Raw genomic sequence first — 26151 nt, 5'->3', positions numbered from 1 at the left:
CTTAACCAACTCCATTCTGCCCTGTCTCCCTCCCTTGGAAACCATCCCGGAAAAGAACACTAGAGGGCACTCACCATCCTGCCGAACCAAGCCTTGCTGGATGTAGCGAATGTAGGTGAAGAAGTTGCATACTGCCGTGATCTGTGGGCAGAATGGAGAGGGTGTGACCCACCAGATTTCCCCAGACTCTAGGGTCCCCTCCAAAAGCCATTGTAGACCATATCCCAGAACCGTAAGTCACAGGTACCTGGCAGAGCCAGGGAGTGCTCCCTGACTCTGCTAGAGCTCGGCTTCCAAGGTTGAATTAACAATAGCAAGACACCCACAGCTCCTAAGAGTAACTGTTGCAATGCCTGTAAGTAATGCCGCAAGCGAGACACAGACAATCACCACGCCCATTTTACCAGTGATAAAGGCTGGTAAAGCGTGTGGTTAGGAAGCTGTCAGGCAGACATGAAATCAGGCAGCCTGCACCAACATCCAAGCTTAGTCCCTTGTGGACCTGCTCATTCTGAGCAAGGAGGTCTGGGCCCACCAGACATAGACCAGGTGCTGTGTATAATTCCATGAAAGGCAATTAGAGTCACTTTCCCAGGCTACCTTGTCCCTAAGCTAGAGGACCCTAGTACGGCTTGAGGCCTGTTCCCTGCCGAGTTCTGGTGACCCTTTACTGGCAGAAGCACAGCCCCAAAGACTCTCACAGGGAGGAGGGGGCTGTGTTGTTATCCTGCCCAGAGGCCACCCCCAGGCCTGGCCTGATCTCACAACTTCTGAGGGTTTGGGCGACATGGAGCCCGTGGTGCCCACTTTTGTGGGGTAACACGAGGCCAGCTCTTTGGCTAGGCTGGAGGGAGGGAGCTCTGTGCTTCAGACTCCCTCTGGATCTAGCCAAAGCTAAGCCCTGTCTTGGTTTGCCTCCTTTCTCTGCCTCATCCTGCTTCCCTCTCTCCGTTGAGGAGGTCCAGAAATGTCCATGCAGGCTCTGCATCTAGAAAACCAGCCAAGATGGGAGGTAGCGGGCAGCAGGGCCCACGAGAGCCCCTTCCCAGGATTCTGGGACAGGGAAGCCCTACATGCGAGGCACCCAGAGGCTGGCAGGTATAAGAGACTCGGGGGGGTGGGGGGGGGTGGGGAGGTGCTCTTGACAGGCCTCCAAACACAGAACTTGCCAGGAGGCCAGAGAGGGTGCAGGGAGCTGGAGCTGGGGGGAGGCTGCCGAAGGCAGGGTGGTGTGAGAAAGCACAGGAGCATCAGCCAGGTGTGGCTGAGCCTGGTGCTGGGAAGGGGGACAGCGCAACTCCGAGGCCAGGTAACAAGCTGGCAGTGGGCTACCCCAGGCGGCTCCTGAGCATGGAGTGGGAGGGGCAGAGTGGTATAGTTTCTCCCCGGGGCTGTGCTCTTTGTCAACACCTCATCCCTCAGTCTGTTTGAGCAAGGATCACACACAAACCATTAGACCTCAGCTCCGTTCTCTTCCGCTACACAGCTTTGCCCAGCAGAACTGGACACCAAGGTCACAATAAAAGAAAGTGCTGCGTATAGTTTTCCAAGACACAAGGATAGCCCCTCAGTTGACCTGTGGGTTTAGCTAAGAAGGGATACAGGGGACTTGAGGTCACAGAACAAGGCTCTGGGTACCCTGCAGATACAAAATAGGAGCTGCAGACAATTCAGTCCAAAGACTCCATGTCTAGGCTGTGTGGCCCTGGAACACACCCCAGCCCTGTTTTTAAAGGCCATATGGTAGAAGCTGAGGGTGTCCCTAGCCTACAAGGAGCTTTAGGGACACATAGAACTGAACCTACTAACAGCTGCAGGAGCTTGGAAAGGGCCCTGAACTCAGAAAGGAACCTGCTTGAGCTGAGCTCTGACTGCAGGCTGATAGGTCCCTGAGCTGAGGCTGCCTGGTGCATCAGTGTCCAGGCGCCTGGCCCAGGAGGAAGGTGAGAGACTAAGAGTGTTTAACTGCTGGACATGATGGCTCAAGCCTTTAATCCCAGCACTCAGGAGGAAGTGGCAGGCGGATCTCTCTAAATTCAAGGTCAGCCTGGTTTATATAGCAAGTTTTAGAACAGCAAGGACTACATAGAAAGATCCTGTCTCTGCCAGGTGGCAGTGGTGCATGCCTTTGATCCCAGCACTCAGGAGGCAGACACAAGAGGATCTCTGTGAATTCGAGGCCAGCCTGGTCTACTGAATGAGTTCTAGGACAGGCTCCAAAGCTACATAGAAACCCTGTCTTGAAAAAAAAAGGAAAAAGAAAAGACCCTGTCTCAAAACAAAACAAATAAACAAAAAAAGGGTAATAACCTTTTGGATGTGGATATAGCCAATTGGCAGTGTGCTTGCCTACCATGCACAAAGCCCTGGGTTCAATCTCTAAGACGGTAAAAATCCAGGCATGGTAGAGCATGCCTATAATTCTAGCACTTGGGAAGTGGAGGCAGGAGGATCATAGTTCAAGGTTATCCTAAGTTGGGTTGTGAGAAACTGGCTAGAAAAACTAGCATATTATCTTAAGTCCCTATATTTATGGTTATTTGTCACATAGCAATAGGAAAATGAGGCATTTGGCCTGGCTATGGTCGGGATCAACCTCTGTACCTCTGAGAGTTGTTCAGGCAGTGCATCCCAGCCAGAGGTCCAGAATTCTAGCCTCTGTGGTCCCAAAGAAGCCAAGTGACATATGTGAAGGATGACTCACCCTGGCCCGGGATGATGGAGAGATGTAATAATGACTCTCAGAGTCCCCGAGGCGGATTCGGTGGTGGCAGGTACGGGCCAGTCCACTCAGGGCACATGTGCTGTGGAGAACAGAGCAAGTGTAAGGCGCTGAATGAGGCTACAGAGGCAGGGATGTGTGCTTGCTAGAGGGTGCATGGACAGTTAGCACAGGAAGCAGGTAGGAAGTAGGGCCTGGCCTCCTCTTCCCTCCCCTCCCAGCTTCCAAAGGAGCTCAGGGCCAAACAAATATGTGGGATGGGGCAAGAGTCCTCAGGAAAGACCTTAAATGCAGCTGGATCCATGCGCACACCCCACCTCAGTTCCTTTTCCCACACAGGCCGAGGAGCTTGGTCAATCTCATGTCAGACCAAGTATACCAAAGCCTCACCCTCTGCAGCCTCTTAAACTGCCCCCCCACCCCCCCCCCGCGTCACAGTACTGGGGACCTTGTGCCCAATCACCTCTCTCCCTAACTGAATTCTGGTCTGACTGCCTCCCACATCCCCCGCCCCCCCCCAGGGTTTTTCATCTATCCCTATGTCAACTCCTGCCCACAAGGCCTCACTAAGAACCCCTCTCACGTCACCTCTCTCCTCAGCCAGGCCTGGGAATTCCACTTAGTACCTTCAGCTACCCACATATTAGGTTTCCAGGGTCCTGAGAGCCCCTTGTCCAGCCTCCCACCCCCAAATCTTGCTCCTCCACTGGTCCCTGCCTCCGTGAAGAAGTCTGGAGCATCACCTACAAGGCTCCCTCCCCCATACCTGCACTCAGTTGCCATGTTCTCAGCCTACATCGGTCCTTTCGCTTGATTCCCTCAGCTCCTTCCAACCTCTCTCTACTTTCTCTACCCTTCCTTCTCTATGTTACAGCCAGGAGCATCTCCAAAAGCCACGTCTAACTCATCATCTTTCCCCGTGGCTTCCCTATTGCTCAGGAAATACAGACTCTCAGGTGAAGGACAGTTCATAGTGTTCATTGCCTCTTCCTTCACTGTGAGGCTGAACCTTCACTGAAAGTTCACCAGAGGACTTTCTTTTAAGGTAACGCATGCTGATGACCCCTAAAACACCAGCCGAGTGGGTTGGTGTCCTAACTGGTAAGGACTCTTTAAACTCTGGCCTCAAACAACCCTGATCCATGGGACTCAGCCCCAGCTCCCTGATCCATGGCTGTCCTGACTCTGAGGTGTTTACACTCCAGCTCCCCTGGCCTTCGTTCATTCTGTTCCCTCTGCCTGTAAAGCTGGCTCGGATGGTCTCTCTGTGTGGCCAGGCTTCCTTTGTGGGACCAGCCCCACCAGCCACCTCTAGACTACCAAGAGGGCAAACCTGCCCGACCCTCAGTCCACCTCGACTGCTCACTTCTGTGGCTACTCTTGCCCAGTGCTGACTGAGCAGCACGCAGGTAAGCTGCCAGGGCTATGAGTAATTTACTGGCAGGAGATCGAGCCAGCCGCCAGCCATCACTTATATGCCTATCAGAGCCCTGTATCTCTGTGAGACAGAAGAGGCGGGAGAGGGGGAATGGATGATGCCAGCCAGAAGAGACTGGCAGCAGGAATTTTTGTCAAAGATACTTTCTGGACCTAAGTGGGGATAGTGATGACTGTTCCTCTCTTGTGGTTTAGTGTTTTCACTTTTTTTTAATTTTATAATTTAATTCAATTTTACATATTAGCCACGGATTCCCCTGTCCTCCCTCCTCCCGTGTTTTCACTTTTTTAAAGCAGGGTTTTGTGTAGCCCAGGCTTGTCTTGAAGTTGCTATGTAGCCAAGAATGATCTTCAACTTCTGATCTTCCTGCCCCTACCCCGCAAGTGCTGGGATCATAGATGTATGTCGCTCTGCTTGGTTTTACAAGGTGCTGGGGATGGATTCCATGGCTTTGTACATGCTAGTCAACGACTTGATAAGATATACCCCCAGCCCCACGTCTTGGGAGTCCCTAGACTAGGTTAAAAAAAACAAACACACAGGAGACTGTCACCCTGAATGTTACTGTTCCTACCTACCCTAGATGGGCTCTATAGCCCATCTAGGAGGCCCAAGACTCAGGCTCCTATCCCAGTCCCCTAGGGTGCTGCCCAAGGCTCCATTTTGGACCTTCCCGCATGGGCAGGAAGGGTCCTAGGGCACTAAGCTTACTTGGTGTTGTGACATTCAACAGTGGGCACCTTCACAGCAGGCAGAGTCTGTGAAGCCACAGGCTCGATGGTGAGTGTATTGTCCTCCACAGCAGCCCGCACCAGAGCTGAGAGCTGTAGCAGATCAGGGTACAGCAGTAAGATGCTGGGTGACTGGGAACTCATAGGATGGGTCCCCAGCTGGCCACCCTTGGCTCCCCAGCCCACCTCACCTCCTGCACTGTGAAGTCGAGGCAGGGGCCCACATCCTCCCGGTACACTCTTTCCAGGAAGGGGCAGTCCTTATCCAGGGTAGGTGATGCCCTCCAAGCCTGGAACTCTGAAAAGAGGGTGGTATCCACCTGCAGGGGAGGGGAGCCAAGTGGGTGCAGTCAGGGATGAGGGTGAGCACCCCAGAGAAGGCAAAGCTGATGGAGAGGAGAACAGGAGATGCAGGAGGGCTCAGTGGCCCATCAGGCCTGTCCTCAGCAGCCATGCAGGAGAGCAGAGTCCAGGGAAGAAGAGGTCCTGTCTGCCCTTTGCACCAAAGAATTTAGAACAACACAGTTTGTGTCTGGGTGTACATTAAGTTTCTTGGCACTGCAAAATTACAGACTTGGATCCAGGGCCTTGGCCTGAATTCTGCTACTGACTCCTTTTGGAAGAAACATCAAGAGCAAGCCTGTAAGAACCTGTGGGTCCCCAAAGGCACCCACGGGTCCCTGTAGGTCTAGAATGCACATATAGGTACATGCACACAGGAGAGAACATTCCCAGGTTTCCCTGCTGCCCAGCTGAGGAGGCAATACTGGCCTGCCCTGGGCTGCATGCACAGTAAGTGAAGCCCAGATGGGAGAGGAAGGGGTGGCCCCTTAAGGAGCCATTACCTGTCGGGAAAAGGAGAGAGAGGTAGCGGAGTTGGGGGCCATGGGCGGCTCCCCAGATGGGGGCTGCCAGGTCGGCTCGTAGGTGAGGTGGATGGCCTTGCTGGGGATCACGCACAGGAGCAGGGAGAGTAGAGGGGGCAGCCCAGGCTGGGCCAGGGGATGGGTGGACAGATGGACAGACAGACATACAGAGACAGACAGGAGGAAGGAGGAGATGTCAGTGTCCAATGGGAAGCTCAGTGCTCAGAAGGAGACTGAGGGGGCTTTGCTTGCACCTCCCTGGAAGCTCAGGGGACAGATGAAGAGCGTTCTGAGCTAGGATGGGCTTGAGCGAGAGCCCCAGGAAGCTGGATCTCACCCCATGTCTCCCCAGTGTTCACCGGATACAGCCTAAACTGGCTCTTTCCTGTCCTCAGTTCCTCTCCCAGAGGGCAGAGGGGTGGGGTGGCGGGCATGTGGCATGGGAAGTACTAACAGCTACCCAAGGACCTGTGGTCATGTCAGTCCAGCCTGGACCAAGCCTCCCTCCCGCTTTTCCCCACTGAGGCGGGACAGAGATGCTTCTCTAAGGTCATACTTGCCTCAGCACCACAGCCAGAGGCACTGAGGACCCTAGAATACACAAACACGTGCGAGGTGGTCTTAGACCTCAAGCCTGTAGCCACACACCACCAGGGAGCCCCTCTCTAGATGTCCAGGGGCACCGGTCTTGCCACTTAGGAAGTGCATCTCTGAAGAGGTTTCCTGAGAGAGGACCTTTAGGTTCTCAGACAGCTCAAACCCAGAGATTATTACCACCTCCTGCTTGCAATCAGAGGAGCCTGCCCAGCCTTCACAGTTCAAGGGACCCTGAAGCCCAGAGCGGGGAGAGACAGGTGGCAGGTCCCACAGGAGGGGTCAGGCTGGCTCCTCCAGGATGCTCACTTGGCAGGTTAGGCAGGATCACCCCTCCCTGTTGTGAGCCCACCACGGCCGGTGCCTCACCTCCTTGCCTTCTTTGTCTGGGGTGGGGATATGCCCTGCAGTGGGGCACACAACTGGGCAGAGGGAACTGCTGGTACTCTTATGGCGTGAGTGGCCCTTTCGGGGTCCGGCCTTGGTGGGGCTCAGCAGCTGTGGGTGCAGCTCGCGGTTGGGAGAGGCTGGTGTGGACGTGATGACCAGTGTCTTCAAGGCTGTCACCTCTGCCTGTAGCATGTCAATCTGGCCCAGACAAGATGACCATCAACCCCAATGTGGGGTTAACGTCACCATGGCTACCACAGCCTGTCAGCCAAGCAGCCCCAGCAGTAACTAGCCCCTCCCCTCACCCTTGGAACAACCTCTAAGACATCTGTTCTATAGATAGGGAAACCAAGGCTGAGAAGAGACTCGGCCTGCCTCAGGACACATCCTGAGACTCTGCTGGAGGAGTTCTCTGGGAACTTCTTGGATCTCCTACTGAGTATTCAGGGATCTCCAGAAACCAAGAACAGGCCAAGCTTCACATTTACTGATTGGCAAACACTATGGGAAAGGAAGCTGCTTGCCTGTGTACTACAGCCAAGGCCCACATTTCTGCTTTGAAGTCAGGAGGAGAAACTGTAATAACCATTGGGCCCTCCTGGACTACAGACGATCCCCCCAAAAAAGTCTCTATGGTGCAACAGGAGCACTGACAGAGTCTGGGGGCCCTGGGCTACTTCATTTCAGACCCACCCTGCCTGTCCCAGACCTGGGTTCTCTTGTTCCTGAGGCCTAGTAGGTCTGTGAGGAACCTGTTCGTTGAGGGCGGTATGCCCCACCAATGGCCGTGATGGGAGCCTGGAGCTGGCCTAGGCACACAGGGATGGGTCTCACCTTGCCCCAGGCCTCCTTCAGCTGCTTTTCTGACGCAGCCTGCTTCATGTTGGCTTCCCGAACCATCTTGTGAGCTTCCTAGAAGAGGGGGCACCTCTGCATGAGTGGTCACAAGACACCCCAGGCCACCCAGGCCACCCATTCCCAGGCTGCCCAGTGTACCTGGAACAGGCTGGCCGTGAGTTCCTCCAGCTCCTGCTCCAGCTGCGCACGCACCTTGCAAAGCCGTTCACACTCCTCGTCCTTCAGCTTCAGCTCCTGGGTGCAGCAGGCAGGAGGCTGTCAGCCCTGCCCTCGCCGGGCTCCATCTCCCCAGCCTGGTGTGAAGCTCTAGCCCACCAGCTCACCTCACCGGGAGCTGCCAGCCTCTGGTACTTTAGCCCATGCACAAGGTGAAAACCCGAGCCCAGCCGCCCACCAGAGCTGGAAGCAGATTTCCGGAGGGGTCAAGAGGTATGAAAACATTTAGGACTTCCGAGACTTCAGTGGTGGAACGCATGCTTAGCACGCTTGAAGCCCCGGGGTTAAACCAGCCTCTTCGGTTCCCAGGACTGCAGCATGGGCCTGGCATGTAGCCTAGGCAAGTGATGACCCTTCTCCCTTCCACAGCTATCTGGGCTTGCTCAGTCTGACTGCTCTTCCTCAGCCCTGGACCCCACCCTGGAGCGCCCACCTTCTGGGCCTTGTATAGCTCCTCCTTCAGGAACTCTGAGCCCTTCTCCCGGATCTCCATGGAGGAGCTGCGCAGGCGCGATACATCCAATGGGGCGGCTGCCGTGTGTTCTTCAGCTTGGGCCTCCTTCCGGGAAGCAGAGGCTTCCACCAAGCCCCCTGGGGACTCCCTATGACCTTTGCTGGGGCCAAGGTTTTTCCAGGGGACTGAGACCGCTGAGGGGCCAGTAGGGAGGCCCTCGTCTGGCTGGGGTGGGCTGCAAGGCAAACAAAGACATCAGGGCACACAGGCTGGGGCCTCAAGACCTGCCGAGTTGGCCCGGGACCAACCCTAGGCCATATACCTGCCACTTGAGCCTCAGTCTGTCCATCTGTAAAATAGAGCCACTGCAAGCTGAAACTGGAATGTCACAAGGGCAGAATGACCAAGCACGAACTTTCTTAGGGGCCAAGGCAGGGCTCACACACCTTTCATCCACTGTCCCCAACCTAGGGCACAGGGCAGTGCTTGGTATGTAGCAGGTGGCCAGTCCAAACTCAATTCACATGTGTTGAGCAGACAGATGACTATTAATGTATCAATGCTTAGAATGAGTCTCTGCTCTCACACCATAGGTAGGGACTGTCCCAGTGATTGCCATTCCCAAGAGTTGAAGGGGATGAGCAAAAACCTGGACACCGAAGAGGCCGTGAAGTGGGAGCCTTCATCCACACAGTCAGCGCGAATCGAACTTCATCAATAACATGGCATCGCTAATGGAAATGTCAATACGGTAGAAATTCACAAAGGCAGACCAGAGAGGAAGCACCAGGCCTCAGCAGGCAGGCAGGATTCTACAAATAGCCCGGGCATAACAGACCCACTTCCTGCCACCCCCTGGATTTTGTGAGGAGAAAAATCCAGCTCTCCCTGGCCTTTTGTGTGATTTCAGACAAACACCCCCTCTTCTGGAAGTCTCAGAACCCTCCACTGGCTGATGCTGAAGCCCTAGGGGCACTGGGGTTCTGCCCTTAACCAGCCCCCACCTCCAAGCTACAGAACCCCTAGAAAGCAGACCCTGAAGAGGGAAGAGAGGAAGGTCTGGCCAGTGGCGGTTGTGCCGAGACAGCACCTCTGATTCGCTTGCTCAGCAAAATCTGGGGCTCCTGAGCCAGCAGCCTCAGGGCGGCAGTGGCTTGGCGGGTTTGGGGGGGGGGCTGGGCTGACTGATAACAGTGGGAAGTGAGGGGGAGGGGCTCAGCCAAGCCTGTACTGGAAGAACACGAGGCCGATGAGGCTAGGACTTAGAAAAATTGAAAGGAAATTCGGGGGACTATCCCTATCTCCTGTCCTCAAGGCCCTGAGAAGTTCACCAAAGAACCTCTGAACCTCAGTTTCCATCTGAGTAACATAAGGAAAGTGAGATCTCCCAGACAATAGCAGTGAATCCACTGCCCAGCCCAGCCTTTTCTCTGCCCTGGAATGGGCCCAACATGTGGCCTTGAGGCTCCTGGAATTGGGCCCTGCTTGGCAGGGACTGGGCCTCAGTGAGTATAAGGCAAGGACGGAGATTCACCGTTCCACCAGTGTGTGTGGCAGACAGATTTTCCCAATACCATTGTCTGGGGGGAGGGTCTTGTTGACACAGGATCCTGGAGGCCTGAGCCCCCTCACAGTGCTGCGGTAGCTGTATTTGGGATGAGAATTCTGCCCAGGAACTGAGAGTTTTGTCTGTGTGTTAGTGTCTGTGTGTTTGTGATGGTACATGCATGTGTGTACACGGATGTGGAGGCCAGAGGTCAACCTTGGATGTTGCCCCTCTGGAGTTTAAGCAAGGACTCTTACTGGGATCTGGGTTTTGCTGATTGCTTAGGCTGACAGGGGCCTCGGAGATTCTCCTGCCTGTTTTCCCCAGGACTGTGGTTACAAGAGTATGCCACCATGCCTGGCTCAAACTCGGGTCCTCACGCTGGCCTAGCAAGCATTTTATCAACTAAGCCAGTTCCCCAGCCCCAGTGAGTGTGTGTGTGTGTGTGTGTGTGTGTGTGTGTGTGTGTGTCTAAGATTTATTTGTATTCATGTACACGTGTATGCCTCTGCCCATGTATGTCATATGTGCTGGTAATCACAGGGGCCAGAAGAACACATCAGCTCCTCTGGCGCAACAGTAACAAGCAACTGTGAGATTCCTGATGTGGGTTCTGGGAACTTGGGTCTTCTAGTAGAGCAGTAAATGCTCTTAACCACTGAGCTCTCTCTCTAATCCCATACATTATTTTAAATACTCTTTACATAGTAATTGTAGCCTTTTCTCATTCCTATAGATGGGGATGCAAGCTCAGAGAGAGGAGGGGGACTTCTGTGGGGCCCCCCAGCTGGTGAGGGGTAATGTGGAGACAGGCAGTCAGGTCTTCAGCCACTGTCCTCAGCTTCTGGCCAAGTGGCCTGGTATGGAGTGAGTATTGCAGTCATCACATCTGCTTCATGATCAAGGGCTTCTGGGCCCAGGGAGACACAGTAGGCTCTTTATGAGTTATAGCAGGGAAGCTTTACCCAGTCTCAGCTCAAATTAGTTTATTAGACTCTTGCTCTGGCCCAGAAAGCATCCTGACTAGAATGATGGCCAATGGAGGGAGTGAACAGGACTATGGCTGTTCACAGACAGGCTTTGCCCTGGGAATGTCTGAAGTTCCTGGAATCTACTTTCCCCATAGATGGGCGGAAAAAGCATCAGGCAGAGGGGTGTTATCAGATCAAATAGGAAGTCACTTGTTACAGGTGAACAGGGATCAACCTTTACTGGGCAGAGATGCCTGAAATGCTTGGCCTGACTCTGGGTCCTGCAGCTGAACCTACAGGCACTGTATCCCATGGGAGTAGAAAGGTGTCTTCTGGAGACCTGGGGCCAAACCCTACCTTCTCCAATGGAAAATGGTAGTCACAGTCATTCTGGCTAGTCATACCCAGCTTCATCCAGCAGTGTGGCTTGAACCATGCACAGGTAGAGTCTAGGGTTAGACGGAGGAGATCCCATCTGCCAGCCATCTCTGACTTCAGCCCACTTTCGGGGTGATGGGACCCTATTTCACAGCCAGAGGACAATCTAGAAGGCCTGAGGCAGGGTCTCCGTGACATCTTTCCTCCTAGTAGAAAAGTTCAATGCTCCAAGGTTGGAAGTAGGAAGCAAGGGAACAGCAGGAGGGGAAGGATGCTGTGTGTGTGTGTGTATGTGTGTGTGTGTGTGTGTGTGTGTGTGTGTGTGTGTGTGTGTGGTGGACACTCCAGCCTGCAGACCCGCCTCTTTTTCACTTCCCAGCTTCAAGGCCAGTTCTGGTGATCCATAAAGTTCAGAGGAAGAAAGGAAGGGTTCCACAGGCCCCACTGAGCAAGGCTGTCTGCCCACACACTTCAATCTGCATGTCAACCCCTCAGGTCTCCCGTGCGTCAGGGATCCACATCCCTGTACCTCCTCAGTCCAGGCTCTGTGGGAAGACAGTCTTCTGTGAGGCGTACTATGGGATGGGAATGAATCTTCTAGGGATGACAGATACTAAGAGTCAAGGTCAGAGTCAGGTGTGATGGCACATACTAGGGAGCCAGAGGCAGGCAGATCTCTGTGAGTTTGAGGCCAGCCTGATCTACAAAGTGAGTTCCAGGACAGCTAGGGCTGTTACACAGAGAAACCATCCCTCAAAAAACAAACAAACAAACAAAAAGAGTCAAGGTCAGAGGCAGATAGGGTGGCCAGCATCCCCCATCCTGAATCTGGCTTAGGAGCCTAGGGCCCCCACATACAGGAAGTGCTCTCCTAGGTCACTTCCCCAGGAAACAGAATGCAGTGGCGACAACCCTCAGTCCACCAGGCCTGTCCTATGCAGGCACCAGGGTTTTTTTGTCCCTCTCCTCAAAGCATAACTGAAGGAGAACTCAACTCTCCAGCCTGTTAGTCACTCCGACACTCAAAACCCTTCTTGGGTCAGGAGCTCCTGGCCAGAGCTAAATAGGATTCCTTGGACCCTTTTGAGCTTCTAACCCTTCTAGCCTGAACAAACTAGCCTATTCCGGGCTCTTCAGCAAGTGGGCATGGCCCTCTTCAGCTCTTTCTACGATTAAGAATCCTTTCTCAGCCGGGCGGCAGTGGCACACACCTTTAATCCCAGCACTCGGGAGACGGAGTCAGGCAGATCTCTGTGAGTTTGAGGCCAACCTGGTCTACAGAGTGAGTTCCAGGACAGGCTACACAGAGAAGCCCTGTCTCAAAACAAACAAACAAGAGAGAGAGAGAGAGAGAGAGAGAGAGAGAGAGAGAGAGAGAGAGAGAGAAGAAAAAAGAAAAAAAAGAATCCCTTCTCTCTTCCAGGCCACAATGGTTCACTAAATAAACAGCAGAGGGGGCCCTGAGCGCAGCTCTGGAACCAGAGAAGGAGGAGACTGGGAGCACACATCCTACGCTACAGAAATCTTGCCTAGAACTGACTCTCAGTGGGGCAGTGCCATGGTACTGTGGCGGGATTCAGACTCCTGCAGGAGACTAAGAATGACAGACATATGACATTCACATTCACGTAGCAACCAGGTGCCAGGAAAGGGCTTGCGGCTCTCTATAAGCAGCTGACAAGTCCAGCACACAGCCTAAGTCTTCAGGCCCAAACCAACAAGTTCACAGGGTTTCCAGGTTCCTGGTTCAGGTTCAGGTCAGCCCACCACTGTCGTGACAGTATTGTAGTGAGAGAGACTCCACAGTCTAATCTTAATGACAAGGTAACCAAGCATTGAGCCGAGGTTAATGACCTGGCTTGGAATACATAGCAAGGAGTTGGTAGGATGGGAACTGACCCCAGACTGCAGGCACAGCACAAACAGCATGTGACTTGCCCCTCACAAGAGGGAATGAATGGAGGTTTCGGAGAAGTGAGGCAGGATGCAGATGGGCTTTGAGGAAGTTAGAGATTGGTGCCCAAGCAAGGGCGGAGTGGTGAAGTGTGATGCCCAGGGCCGGCCGGCCACTGCCTTGCCTGCCAGGCAGGAATGAGCTGGGAGGGGACATACAGACAAAGCATTGTAGGGGGCCGTGGGCACGGGCAGGGGTGGTGCAGGACCTGGGTAGGAGGGCAGGTAAAATATGCAGCGCGGTCACTGATTAACTCCGCTCATTGAAAACCAAGGGAAAGCGCAGTGAGAATAGTGGGATGGGAATGAGGAAGTGGGAGGGGGGGTCTTCAGGGAAGCGAAAAGGGGTGGCCCAGGCTTTTGGGAACTACAGGGTGCTGTGGGTGGCTAGAGGGAAAAGGCAGGACAGTGGCAGCTGCTGGGAGGTGCCAGCAGGAACAGCCAGCATCTGAGCCTGGGCTGAGTGAGGGGTAGCAGAGGGCGAACCCTGTGAATCAGAGACACATCTTGTCTCTCTGATGGTAGGGATCTGGAGTTAGGTCAGAATCCAGTGAGCCCAGGCAAGCAGCCACAAGGGACAGGCAAGAGACAGGGTGGGCCTTAGCCACTGCTGGAGGGGATTAGGGCAAGGGGCGGGAGGGATGTTAGCCACTGATGGGGGAGGCCGCAGATGGGAAAGGGCTTCAAGCGCAGCAGCAGGCCCTAGTGGGAAGAAGAGATGAAGAGACTAAGTAGGTGGTCAGGCCAGATTCTTCCTGCTACTGCCCCCAGGCCAAGCTAGGCCAGCCCAAGGGGGGGGGGGGGGGCTCAACCCTTTGTCTCTCCACCAAGAGCCAGGCCAGGCCTGGATAAGTGAGGGTCACATGTTCTGCTTATATAGGCTTCTGGAGGACTTCCTGTACATTTAGTCCAAGATTTCACACACACACACACACACACACACACACACACACACACACACACACACACCCCCCTAAGATCTCTGACATATAGCATGTGCCTAGTAAGTGCCTACCCTGCCAGCTTCCACATCCTGATCCTTCCATAGCTGCCAGGAAGCTTCCAGGGGCTACCATGGCATCCCCTTCTCCCTCCCCTTTTCACGATGTACCTTCCCCTCCTCATTCTCCAAGGTTTACTAAGCATACATCCAGTGCTGAGGATGGCAGGGCTCTACTGAGAGTCTGCTCTGATCCTGGACACAAATGTGCTGGGCAAGGAATGGCAGGCAAGATACTTCCATCTGTTGAAAGGCCAGGGTGGGGGGAGGGTTCATGGAGGCTGCACAAGTCCTTCCCAAAGGGAAGGCCTATCTGCCTGATCCTGGGGCCCTCAGTCCCCTGTGACTTAGGTCTCAGGGCAGGAGTCCTTAGAGCAGGGAAGGCCCAGAACAGTTAAGTGACTTGCTCAAGATTCCAGAACCTAGATACCTACAACCGTGGAACTCCCTAGTCACTGGCCTGGGGCAAAGGCACGGCCCTCATCACCTGGGAGGCTGGGTGAGCTCAACCTTTTTTCTCAGCAGTCCATTGGAGTTTGGGCCTCCCTAGAGATAGTTATAATTAGTCCCACCCAGCGAGTGGGGAATCTGAGACCCGAGGGTCACACCAATGTTATATAGCTGCTCAGTGCCACAGAACCAGTCCAGAACCCAGACTCTGGACTCTGATGACCAAATGTAAAGTGTCCCGGACTGTGTTGGGTACAGAAATCTCAAAGTATCATCCTCACTCTATTATCTAGAGTGGGCGTGGCCCGCCAAGACCATATACCTATGTAACTACAGGAAATGGAGGAGAAGCCCAGTGTGGAGTGGGTGTGTGTGTGGTGGAAGATCAGCCCCTTAAAGTGAGGTTAGACAGCTAGGCATAGCAATGCAGCACCAAGAAGGCTAAGGCAAGAGGATCAAGAGTTCTAGGCCAGGGCCAGTGAGATGGCTAAGTGAGGAAGGGTGCTTGCTGTGTAAGCTTGGGGACCCATGTGCCCCCTCCCCTATTTTACACCCCCCCCCCCCCGCACACTAATAAATTATTTGAAAAGAGTTCTGGGTCAGCTTCGTCTATGTGGCAAGAACCTGCGTCCACATACAAAGCAAAACCAAAGGAGACTGTGGCTGGGGCTGCAGCTCGGTTGGGAGAGTACTTGCCCAGCACATGCAGAGCTCTAGATTCCCACCCCGGCACCACCTAAACCAGCCACTGTGGCTCATGCCTGAGTCCTAGTACTTGGGAAATGGAGAGAAGTGGTCATCCTTGACTATACAGGGAGTTTGAGGCCAATCTATGCTACATAAGACCCTGTACCCATTTCCCCCACTCCAAAAATCAGACTGGAGCTGCCATTTACTTCAAGGCTTATGCTCTAGAATCCTAAGAAGGATCTCTACTCCTGGCTCCTAACAGGGTCCAGTCACGTGTGTTCCGCCCCATTAGGACCCTGCCATTAACATACACCCAAGAGTGATGCTCAGTTCATCTTACAGCAGGAAGCTAAGCCCCAGAAAGCCTGGATTTGGCAGTCCCCAAATCTTTCTGGACTAGGATCCACAGCTCCGAGGATATGCCTCTTGGAGCTGACATGAGCTTCTAGGGGGTCACATAGCATGATCTAGCAATGTATGAGCCTGAGCATGGTTCCTCTTAACTGCTTCAGGGAGTGGACTGCTCCAAGGCTCCCAAGACCGTAGGGCAGACTAAGAAGGTCAGACACTGGTCCCTATGTCTAAGGGCTGGGGAGATGGCTCAGTGGGTAAGAGTGCTTGGTGCTTAAGCATGAGGACCTGGGTTCAGATCCCAGTTGGCCATATGTACCTGCCAGCTGAGCACTGTGAGGGCACACGGCACTGTGAGAACCACTAGGGTATACCAGCCACCAGCTTAGCAGAAAAACAAGTTGCAGGTTCAGTGAGAGACCCTGTCTCACGGGATATACAGTGGAGAGAGACAGGACACCTGGCATCTCCTCTGACCCCCATGTACACACACACACACACACACACACACACACACACACACACACACACACACAATCTGGCCCCAGTCCAGAGAAGGCACCTGCACCCTTAGGGTCATACAGCCATTGCCTCAGTCCACCCAGCGTAAAGGCTCACAACTTCCTTCAGACCAGGCTGCTTCTCAAACACATGCATCCCCAAGCAGGATTGCATCAACTCTGCAGGCACCAGGAACCCACCCCACACACTTTCCAAGCCTCTTTCCCTGGAGTGAAATTCTGGCTGGCTTCTGCTCCCTCTAAAAGATCTAAGCCTGTCCACACCGCACGGGAGCTCAGGTTTGGTGCCCTGGCTGGAGTGGAAGCCCCATTTCGCCTCTAGCACCTCAGGTCAAGCTCAGCTGGGGTCTATGAACGTAAATAGATCTCACCTGTTCCCCTCCCCCAGGGGCTTTTCTCCTTCCTTCTTTCTATCCTGGGACAATCCTTAGTAGGAACACCCTCCAGGACCTAGTCTTTCCAACCCAGGGAGAAGGTATTTGCCTAAATTCAAGAAAGGACATCAACCTTTATGAACACAGGGCAGGATCTCCTATTAGATTGACCAAGAACAGGAATCAGCCTTAAGAACCAATGGTCCTAACAGACGTGAGTGGGGATCAGGGATGTAGAAAGGGCTCACCCAAGTCTCAGGGTCTGTGCTGTTCAGCTCCTCCAGACTGCGAGTCAGCACAGACTCATCCCACATCTTGAATCACAAGGTTCCAATCAACTGGCCAGGGACCTTGGAGAGACACTGCTAGCTTTCTCAATTGCACTGCTTCCCCAGAGTTCGTGGGTGTTCCCTCCTTTAAATGCGTGCCCCAGATTTACTTTGGAGTATACATACTACCACTCATCCTCCGTCCCCTGCCCCCCCCCCCCCCCCCCGCGCCCTTCTCTCATGAGCTCCACTGGAGCTAGGAGGAGTTGGCGCTGTCACCTTCCCTCTCTGGGGCAACTCAGATCGGTCCCGCCAAGGTCCTTTCAGCTCTTAGGCAGCAGAGTGTCCTCACGGTACAATGCCACCTTCCGCTGCAGGCAGGACTGGGAGTACAGATCATCTCCCAAGTGGGGTGCAAACAACAGCGAGGACCCCCTGTTCTCCCACCCAGGAGGCCAGCGCGGCCCAGATCAAGCGCAGAGCCACCGGCGTGCGGGGACCTACCCGCTCCACATCCCGGCGCCCCTTGCTCTCCGCGTTGCCGCAGCCGCGTCCACGCGCACAGCCAACTCTGCCCGGGCCCCAGAGCTGCCCTGCAGTCTGTCAATCGCTCCACCGCCGGTCTGTCCCGCTGGCCGCCAAGGTTCGCGGCTCCGCCCCACCCTGGCCCTTCCTCTGCCCTGGGCGGGTCACGTGCTCGAGAGGCGGCCCCAGGCCACGTGCCCGGCCCCGCCCCTCTGCCGGCCCATCCCGGTCCCTCTAGCTGTGTGGGTACCGTGATCCCGCGGAGCGAGGGCAGGACTGGTCCGGTCATCTCGCAGCCAGAGCTGGCCTCGGCCTTTCCCAGCACTCTCTGCCTCGCACTTTTGGACCACCCTTGCTTGAGGTGGTCCTACAATGGCTCCCGGGGGTCTCAGCTCTGATTCTCGCGCAGATTGTCACTCAAAGCGGCCAGACACCTCCTACACACTCACTCAGACTTCTAGCCCTGTTACCCGTCTCTGGAGCGCGGAGCTCTTCATCAGTCCCTGTGTGACACTGGACTTCTGGGAAGGGGGTGGGGTAGACCCCAACTGGTCACATTCGTTGAGCAGTTAACCCCAGAAGGCACTACTTGGGCCCAATTTACCAATTCTGCTTTCCTGAGCCCTCCCCACGTATCTCTGAACTCTGCTCATCCCAGCCTTTCTAGCCATCTTAAGCTCTGGAGGCTACTCCACCAACCTCACAAGCACCTGTCAGTCCCAGGTATTTAAAAAAAATAAAAAATTTAAAAGTCTCTATAAAGCTTGAATCCCTGGTCACCTGTTCCTCAGTTCCTCTGCCCTGCTTTCATCCTGGCCCTGACCACTGACCTGAATGAAGTTCAGCCTCAGATTAGCATCCAGTGAGTAGAGTCCATAGCCAAACCCTCCTGGAGTGCGTCTGTGGAGCTCCCACAGGCAGGGTCTGCAGAGCCCCTCTGGGCTTTGGAGAACACATCTCACTCATCCATCCACACAAAGAGGCAGTCTGCTGCCCCTTCTGAGCTGTCTGAGGACCCTTGCAAAAGCAAGAAACCCTCCAGGCTGGAACCCCTCCCTCCCTCTCCCTTAATCCCCTCTTCTCGGTGGGTGTGAGTCATATATTGCCTAGGCTGATTTCCAGCTTCTGGGCTGAAATGATCCTCCCTCAACTTTCTCAGTGGCTGTGACCACAGGTTCGTACCACCATGCTTGACTTACGGGATCCAGTATGGTGGACAATAGGTGGGAGACCTGCTTTCAAAGGGCCTCTGCCAGGGCCTCAGCTTGCCTAGGACCCATTCACCAACTAATAGTGTCTCCTTTCAAAACAAAAATGAGTTAGGCTGGAGAGATGGCTCAGCCAGTAAGGCGTGCATTTTTCTTGCAGAGGACCCAAGTTTGGTTCCCAGCACCCACATCAGGAAGTTGACAACCTCCTCTGACTCCAGCTCTCGGGGATCCTAAGCCCTCTTCTGGCCTCTGAGGGCACCTGCATGAATGAGCACAAACCCACACATGGACATATACAAACATAAATATTTTTTAAAAATAGAAAAGAGTGTTCCTTTCCCAGCTTATAAGAACAAGGACTAGCTGGGCGGTGGTGGCGAATGCCTTTAATCCCAGCACTCGGGAGGCAGAGCCAGGCAGATCTCTGTGAGTTCGAGGCCAGCCTGGGCTACAGAGTGAGTTCCAGGAAAGGAGCAAAGCTACACAGAGAAACCCTGTCTCGAAAAACAAAAACAAAAACAAAACAAAACAAAACAACAACAACAAAAAAGAACAAGGACTTAACCAGGCTGGGATCCATGTCTTTTCCCGTGGCTGGCATCTTAGAGCATGAAAAATCTGGACCGCCCTCCAAAGCATCCTTTTTACCCTGACAGACTCTCTCAGCCCCGGTCTCTTGTGTCCTTCCTTCACTCTCTACAGAGTGTCTATCAGGCTATGACTTCTCCTGGGTAAGGACCAACCCCTTCTTGGGACTATGTTCCTCCACCCAGCCCAGCCCAGTTTAGGGCTGGCCCAAAGCAGATGTCAACATATTTTTGTTGACTTGAACCCTTCACCAGCTAAGCCTTGAGTAAATGCTGTTTTCCTGCTCCTTGTTCTGGTCATTATCCAGGGGAAGGAGGAAAAGATGACACAAAAGAGTCCGGGACAGGGTCCCTGCCTTCCAAGTCTTTAAAAGTCAGGGCAAACATAAATTATGGCAGTGGGATTAGTGGGAGATAAAGGGGAGGAGGTGTCAGCAAAGGTCTACGGTGCTTGCCGAGGGAGAGGCCTCATCCTGGGAGCCCTTGAGGAAGGCCTCAAAGGACAAATGTGTGGTCACCACCCAAGGGCATTGACATGCAATTACTAACCAAAAATATCTTGTCATCTGTACATCTAGACTCTGTGAACTCTAAGCCATACAGTTTCCTCTGGGTAGCACAGGGAACCCTCCTGTGGAAACCCATCCCAGGGAAAGGGATGGACTCAGAGAAGTTAAGGAACTGGTGTCTCCCCGCCAGGGGTGGGGAGGGAATCTGTCTATGGCAGTTTTTCCAAGAGACAACCCAGAGCCTCTGGTCTTGCTGGGAGCTGCAGCTGGGTACAGCCAGCCCTCGGAGGGTTACTGAACACCTACTAGATACCTGGCCCAGCCAGTGGGGAGGGAAAAATTAAGGACGTGTCGGTAATCACTAACCACAGAAAGCCTCATCTTCCCTCCTTCCACACCGCCTCCTGTCCACTCTCTCCTCCCTAGCTCGTTACCCTTAGTCACAGACCCTAGGCTGAGGCTGAAGGCACAGGAGACTCAGGAGACAGCCTGGACGAATCAGTCCCAGATTCTGCAGTTCTGTTTCTAGCTATGACCTACGATGAGTATCTCACCCTCCTGAGCTTCAGTTTCTACCTTAGTCTAACCCTCAAGCTGGATCAGACAATCAGGGCTCCTCTCTGAGTGTCCGTCCTATAGGAAGCTCCTGAAATTCTTTCTGGTTCAAAACAGCCCATTGTTCAAAAGCCACTTCTGATCCCCACGTCCCTGCAGAGTGTCAAGACCCATCCCCCCACCTCCCCTCAGTGTCCCAAGACCAGAGCTCACCTGTTTGCATCCCAGGGCTCCTCTCTAAAGTTCCTCTCAGGTACAGGACTCAAGCCTGATGGGGCATAGCGGACAACGCCTGAGCTCATGGCCAAGAACACTGGGCATGATCCTCGGGCAGGGCACTGCTTGGGCTCCTCAGAGGCTTCCATGTCTAGGGGCCAGGCTGAGGCCCCTTTGGGCACCACCAGGAGGGCAGGCGGCGAGCCTGCCTCCACGCCAGGCAGAGCCTCACACTAACTAACCTTTGCTATCTCTCAGGAGCAGCAGCCCAGTGGCCGGGCGGGGCCTCCCAGACAGGCTTCTATCTTCTTAAACCCTTAATTATTAACTCCTGAGACTCAGCGGGCAGCGGAAGACATGGGCCTCTTTCCTGGGTTATGGGCTCTGAGCTGGACAAGATCTACCTGGGAGCAGGAGGGAAGCTACTGCCCCGTGCTGATGTCCAGGGCTTCACATCTCTCAGAGAGCGCCTGTGCTCTGCCCTCCCTGGCTGAAACATCCAACCTGGCTCCATTAGCACCGGCTGCTGTTTGCCTTTGGACAGGTATTCGTAGTCGCTTAAGCCCTTCAAGGGACAATTGAATCACCGAAGGGCAATTCAATGTAGCTTCAGCTGCTTTGTGCCTCAGTTTCCGTAAAATGCACTGCCAGCCTCTAAGGTATATCCAGCCAGCTGTCATTGCCTTTTCCTTCCAAAAGCTGTTTCTCATGCTCTCGCTCTCTCTCCCTTTCTTCTGCGCAGGGTGGTCATGGCAATGCTGGGCATTGAAGCCAGAGCCTTGTACATGCAAATACTGAGCCACACACCCGATCCTTACAGCTACAACTTCCATTGCGTTTTGTCCCTTTCAAAACGGAAAAGATTTCTTCCTTGGCGGTGGGACCTTGGACGAGTCATTTAGCCTCTCTGGGACTCGGGCCCTCGTCTATAAAATGGGAACTATCCTTCCCTAGGAGAGACAGTAACCTTCACGGAGGGTCTACCCTCGTGTCACAGGAGCACCCCCTAACTCCTTCCTCTTCTGCTTACACTGTTGTCTCTGGTCAGCCTTTCGGTCCTTCTGGGCCCCTCCTCACCAGCGCCGCACCCCGCCCAGCCGGCCAGCGGATAACAGTATCTCTGCTCAGCTTTGGGCTGTGAAGCCTGCTTGGCCTAATGTAAGCCAGATGCTGGCGGAGGGTTTCCTGGCTGTGAATTTTCCATGGCCTGCTCCCACCCCCTTCCTGTTTTTGCTTCTTGCTCATCCCCCTACTAAATTCTCCAGTGCCCCCACCTTCCTCTGCAGGGCAACCAAGGCCTCACCTGGAAACCATTAGCAGAAAACAGGATGTGCAGAAAAGGGGGTGCATCTCTTACCACCCTGACTCACCCTGGCCTGGATGGTAGCAAAAGGCACTGGTGGGGGTGGAGGGAGGGACCCTCCGTGGGGAAACTGAGTCAGAGGTGCTGGGGACCTCACAAAAAAACAAGATACTTTCTGGGCATTTGCTTAGAAGGGAGGGTCCGTGAAGTCCTTGGCCAGAGCCAGTAAGGGGTTAACCCTCTCCACTTGCAAATCAGGAGACTGAGGCTTGAAGAGTCATCCAGGGTCACTGATGAGTGGGCACCGGGAGACAGTTGGGAACCGGCCAGCTGGCAACAGAGCTGTCATCTAGTCTCTCTGGGGCTGGTTTCATACTCATCCCTGCCTGCCCTCCCCCTATTGCTTGAGGTTGAGCCTGGAGTCTGGTCACGAGGTGGAGACTCCCAAGGCGAGAGGTAGCTGCCCAGACCTGGCCGGGCAGGCTCTGAGGTAGATGGATCTACTTCTGCAGGAGCGCCACAGGGTGACCTTGGGCAAGCAGGCCGAGGAAGCTGTGAGCAGAGGGGGCTGCTCTGTTTGTCCTCCTTGTCCTGTGAGACTTTCCAGGCAGCAAGGATTTGAGCATACACCCCACCCGGCCCCCCAACTCCCCCAGCAAGGTCTCCCTCATTCCATGACAACAGCACAGCCTCTGGGCTCCTAAAGCCTCCTCTGGCTGCCCCTCCCTCCGCCAGCTGTGCAGTGTTTGGACAACTGGATGGAATGTTCTGCCGCCAGAATTCTCCCTGGATCCCTGAGCTCAGATTTCACCAGGGAGGGAGGGAGGGAGGGATGCTGGCTCCAAGGAGAGGGAAGAGACTGGGGAGTTCAAACACAGGCCTGGACACCCCAGTCCCTGTGCCCTCAGGCCTGACAGAGATGACTGCCTGCCGCCCCTGTTCCACTGAGGCTCTGAAGCCTGGCCAGGATCCTCGGGAAAGGTCGGATGGCCAGTGGAGGCAGCTGTATGTTGTCAAGGACTTGGTCAAGCCAACGATGAAGTCGGACCCTGGGGACAGCCTGGGCTGGGTGAGGAACAGCTCTTGGAGAATTCTAAGAATGTGAAGATCATGCTAGCACTGATCTTTCTACCCCACAGCCTCTCCGTTTTATAGCTAGGACAGCTGGGGTCCCAGGACAGGTGTGTTTGCTTAAGTGGACACAGCATGCTTAGTTAGACCTAAAATAGAACCAGGTCTCCTGATGCTAAACTTGCACTCCTCACTGTCCAGGGAGTCCTCATCCTCAACTCTAGAGACACACATCATCTTTGCTCTTCCTCAAAAGACACAAGAGAGACAGTCTCTAGTACATGGTAATCAATGTTCAGCAAACAATAGATACTGAGGGCCAGGGTGGCCTCTGAGAGTGTGCCATCAGCTGCTTTGTGGACCGGGGAGGGGCTCGGAGAGCCAGGACACCTCCTGCCATCTCTTGCTCTGTGGTCCAGGCTTTGTTGCCCCTCCTTAGCACTCTCCACCCCCAGGACCTCATGAGAAAATCCTTTTCTCTGGCTTTGAAAACACAAGCTCTAGATCCAACTATAATAATGCTAGTTTGAGACTCAGTTTACCCACCTTAAAATGGGGTGGGGTTATCTTTCATTTAATTCCTTTGTGTTGAGATTGCTCGTGGCTGGGGGTATTGACTGGGTGCTGGTGGACCTCTTTGGAGACTCAATATGGAGACTGAGAAAACCCCTGGAGCTCAGACAGAGGGAAAGGAAGGAAGGGATTACTTTAGGCTAAATAGGTGTGTGAAACTCATCCAGGTGCCCCTGAGGCCTGGGCTGGTTCCCTGAGATGAAATCTGTCCAAAGGAAGATGTCCACCTGATGGAGGAGTTTGAGAGCTGTTCAGACCTTCAGGGAAAGACACAACTATGAGAAGGTATGACTGGAGTGGAAGACTCCAGATAAAGGAATGTGGGGAGCGGCACTGACCTGCCAACATAGCATCTTACGCACGCCCATCCATTATGCTTTTGGTTCTTATTTTAAAGGTGGGAATTGGGGTCTAGACGCATAGCCCTATGGTACAGCACTTGGCTAGCATGCATAAGACCCCAGGTTTCATTTTTAGCAGAAAGGGGTTGGGATGAAGACCCTGGGAAGGCCAAAGGGTATGGCCAATAGCAAACAAGTGGAGACACTCGGGGCTGACTTCAAAGCTCATTTCATCATCTCTCCACCTTTCCAGAAAAAGAGGGAAGGTCTTATATGTAGCCCAGGCAAGCTTCCAACTAGCTAGGTAACTGAGGATGATCTTGAACTCCTATAGTGCTGGAGTCACAAGCATGTGACACCAAACCCGGTTTATGTGTGCTGAGCATTAATTTAGGGCTTCATGTACGTTGGGTAAGCCCTCTACTGACTGAGCTACATCCCCATCCCTGTCTCGGTTTTTGTTTTCACATTTACTTAGTTTGGAGGGGACATGCCACAGCACATGTGGCCAGAGAACTACTTTAGAGAGTCAGTTCTCTCCTTCCACCTGTGGGTCCCAGGAATCGAACTCAGGTTGTCAGGCTTATCAGCAAGTGCCCTTAACCCACTCAGCCAGTTCATCAGCCCAAGTTTCCTGTTTTTCTGGAATAGGGTCTCACTGTGAAACCTGCCTGGCCTGGAGCTTATGGCAACACTCATGCCTCAAGCTCCTGAGGGCTGAAAGTGAGACTTTTTTAGAAACAGTAGAACTTGAGGAATATGTAAGATTTAAAGATCTACTTAGAAATGGGGCATTTCGTACTTAGGGACCAGCAAATTTGGGAGTGGCAAAAGCAACTTTTTGAGAGAGAAAGCTTAGGCTCAATGTGGGGAGGGGGTTGGTTTCGGGGAGCATCCAGAAAAGTCTGGGAAGAGAGTAATCAGGCTTGCAGCCTCAGAGACCAAACTAAAGAATTTGGAATTTTTTCTTTTCTTTTTTTTTTTTTAGATTTATTCATGTATTTTTATGTATGTACCAGAAGAAGGAATCTGATCTCATTTACAGATGGTTGTGAGCCACCATGTGGTTGCTGGGAATTGAACTCAGGACCTCTGGAAGAGCAGTCAAGTGTTCTTAACCACTGAGCCATCTCTTCAGCCTCCTGGAATTTGTTCTAAATGCTCTTAAAAGCACTGTTTACATTTTGTTTTAGCCATTCATTCATTTTATTAGCAAGAGAGTGCAATGATCTAGGCCCTGCTGGCAGCAGAAAATAAAAGTGACCATTTACTCATCAAATCTCCAGTGAGGGAGACTTGGTCAACTTGGGCATACTGGACAGGATAGAGACAGAAGAGAATCAATTGATCTGTTCATATTAACACTGAAAAGTTTTCCAAGTTTTGTTATCCCATGACAAAAGTAACCAACACTAAAAGGCAAATAATCTGGGAACATGCTCAGCATAATCTGGGAATGTGCAAAGGGGCCACATCTTTAACAGATCAAGAATTCACAAGAATCATTAAGAAAAACACTGGGAGCCCAGCAGATGCTCAGCCAGTCACTTAAATTGGCCTGATTCTGGAGTAGGATATGTTAGAGCATCTCTCCACTCATGAGGTACAACTTGGGAGGTGGTGGTGTGTAGGGGATGAGATTCAGACAGCTGACTGGAGCACCGTGTGGGAGACACCCAGATAAGGGAAGTATGGGGTACTCTGGAGGATCTCCCAGCAACTCCTAACCTGGACCTAGAGTCCAGAAAAAAATGAAGAGAGGAGGTAGGGAGAGGGGATGAAATTATTGGAAGATATGGGCTAATGTGAGAATTAGGGACCAGATCATGGGAGTGGTGAGGGTATATCTTGAGTTTAGACTTTGTATATAAGGACAAAGGGAAATCATCGGGACATTTAGGCAGATGTGTGATGTGACTGGATTTCCTTGTCAAAGGGGGGCTCTAAGGGCCAAGCACGATGATGTAGGCCTGTAACTTCTGTGCTTGGGAGGTACAGGCAGGAAGATGAATAGTTCTTTAAGGTCAGCTTTGGCTACATAAATCTAAGGTCAGCCTGGGCTTCCTGAAACCCTGTCTCAAAGCAAGAAGGCACTTAGAAGGCACGCAGAATCACCGGACCTTTCCACTCCTCATGATGTGTTGACTTGAAGTAATGAGGAGCCCTTCTGTTACTGAAAATGAATACCCTAAGCCAGGCATGGGAGGGCTCATCTGTGATTCTAGCTACTTGAGACAGGAGGATGATTTAAGCCCAAAGTTGAAGACCAGCTTGTGCAATGTAATGTTACTTTGAAAAAACAAATAAATCCTAGAGAGACGTCATGGTTATCTGAGACCTTGTCTGCCAAGATCTCCAAAAATCATCTCCTTCCCAAGGATGAAGCAGCTGAAGCAGGGAGCAGGACCAGCAGGGAGAGAGGGAGCTGGATGTGGAGCAGCTACGTGCACCCAGAGTCCTTGAGGAGAGCCACAGTATTCCATGTTGG

General features: G+C 53.2%; 1 protein-coding gene across 12 annotated transcripts in view; it reads right to left on the bottom strand.

Moving 5' to 3' along the window:
• Nucleotides 1–26151, bottom strand: part of Rab3il1 (RAB3A interacting protein like 1) — a 54218-nt gene that overhangs the window by 1547 nt on the left and 26520 nt on the right. For 3 of the 12 annotated variants that reach the window (XM_076559406.1, XM_076559401.1, XM_076559403.1), the window contains 8 exons: nt 8249–8504; nt 7738–7833; nt 7576–7653; nt 6721–6939; nt 5083–5211; nt 4872–4984; nt 2705–2804; nt 75–141 (listed from right to left, as the gene is read on the bottom strand). In XM_076559406.1, coding sequence (XP_076415521.1) covers nt 75–141; nt 2705–2804; nt 4872–4984; nt 5083–5211; nt 6721–6939; nt 7576–7653; nt 7738–7833; nt 8249–8308 — 862 coding nt within the window. In that variant the 5' untranslated portion in view covers nt 8309–8504. Of the gene's footprint in view, nt 1–74; nt 142–2704; nt 2805–4871; nt 4985–5082; nt 5212–5736; nt 5884–6720; nt 6940–7575; nt 7654–7737; nt 7834–8248; nt 8505–17276; nt 17433–20372; nt 20606–23295; nt 23419–26151 lie in introns of those variants that run through there. The other 9 variants (XM_076559423.1, XM_076559415.1, XM_076559421.1 and 6 more) reach the window with 7 other exon arrangements.

This window comes from Peromyscus maniculatus, chromosome 1 (assembly GCF_049852395.1).
Source record: "Peromyscus maniculatus bairdii isolate BWxNUB_F1_BW_parent chromosome 1, HU_Pman_BW_mat_3.1, whole genome shotgun sequence".
NCBI classification, from domain to species: Eukaryota; Metazoa; Chordata; class Mammalia; order Rodentia; family Cricetidae; genus Peromyscus; species Peromyscus maniculatus.
Note: the sequence above shows the minus strand (reverse complement) of the source record. Positions and strands in the feature narration are given on the sequence as shown.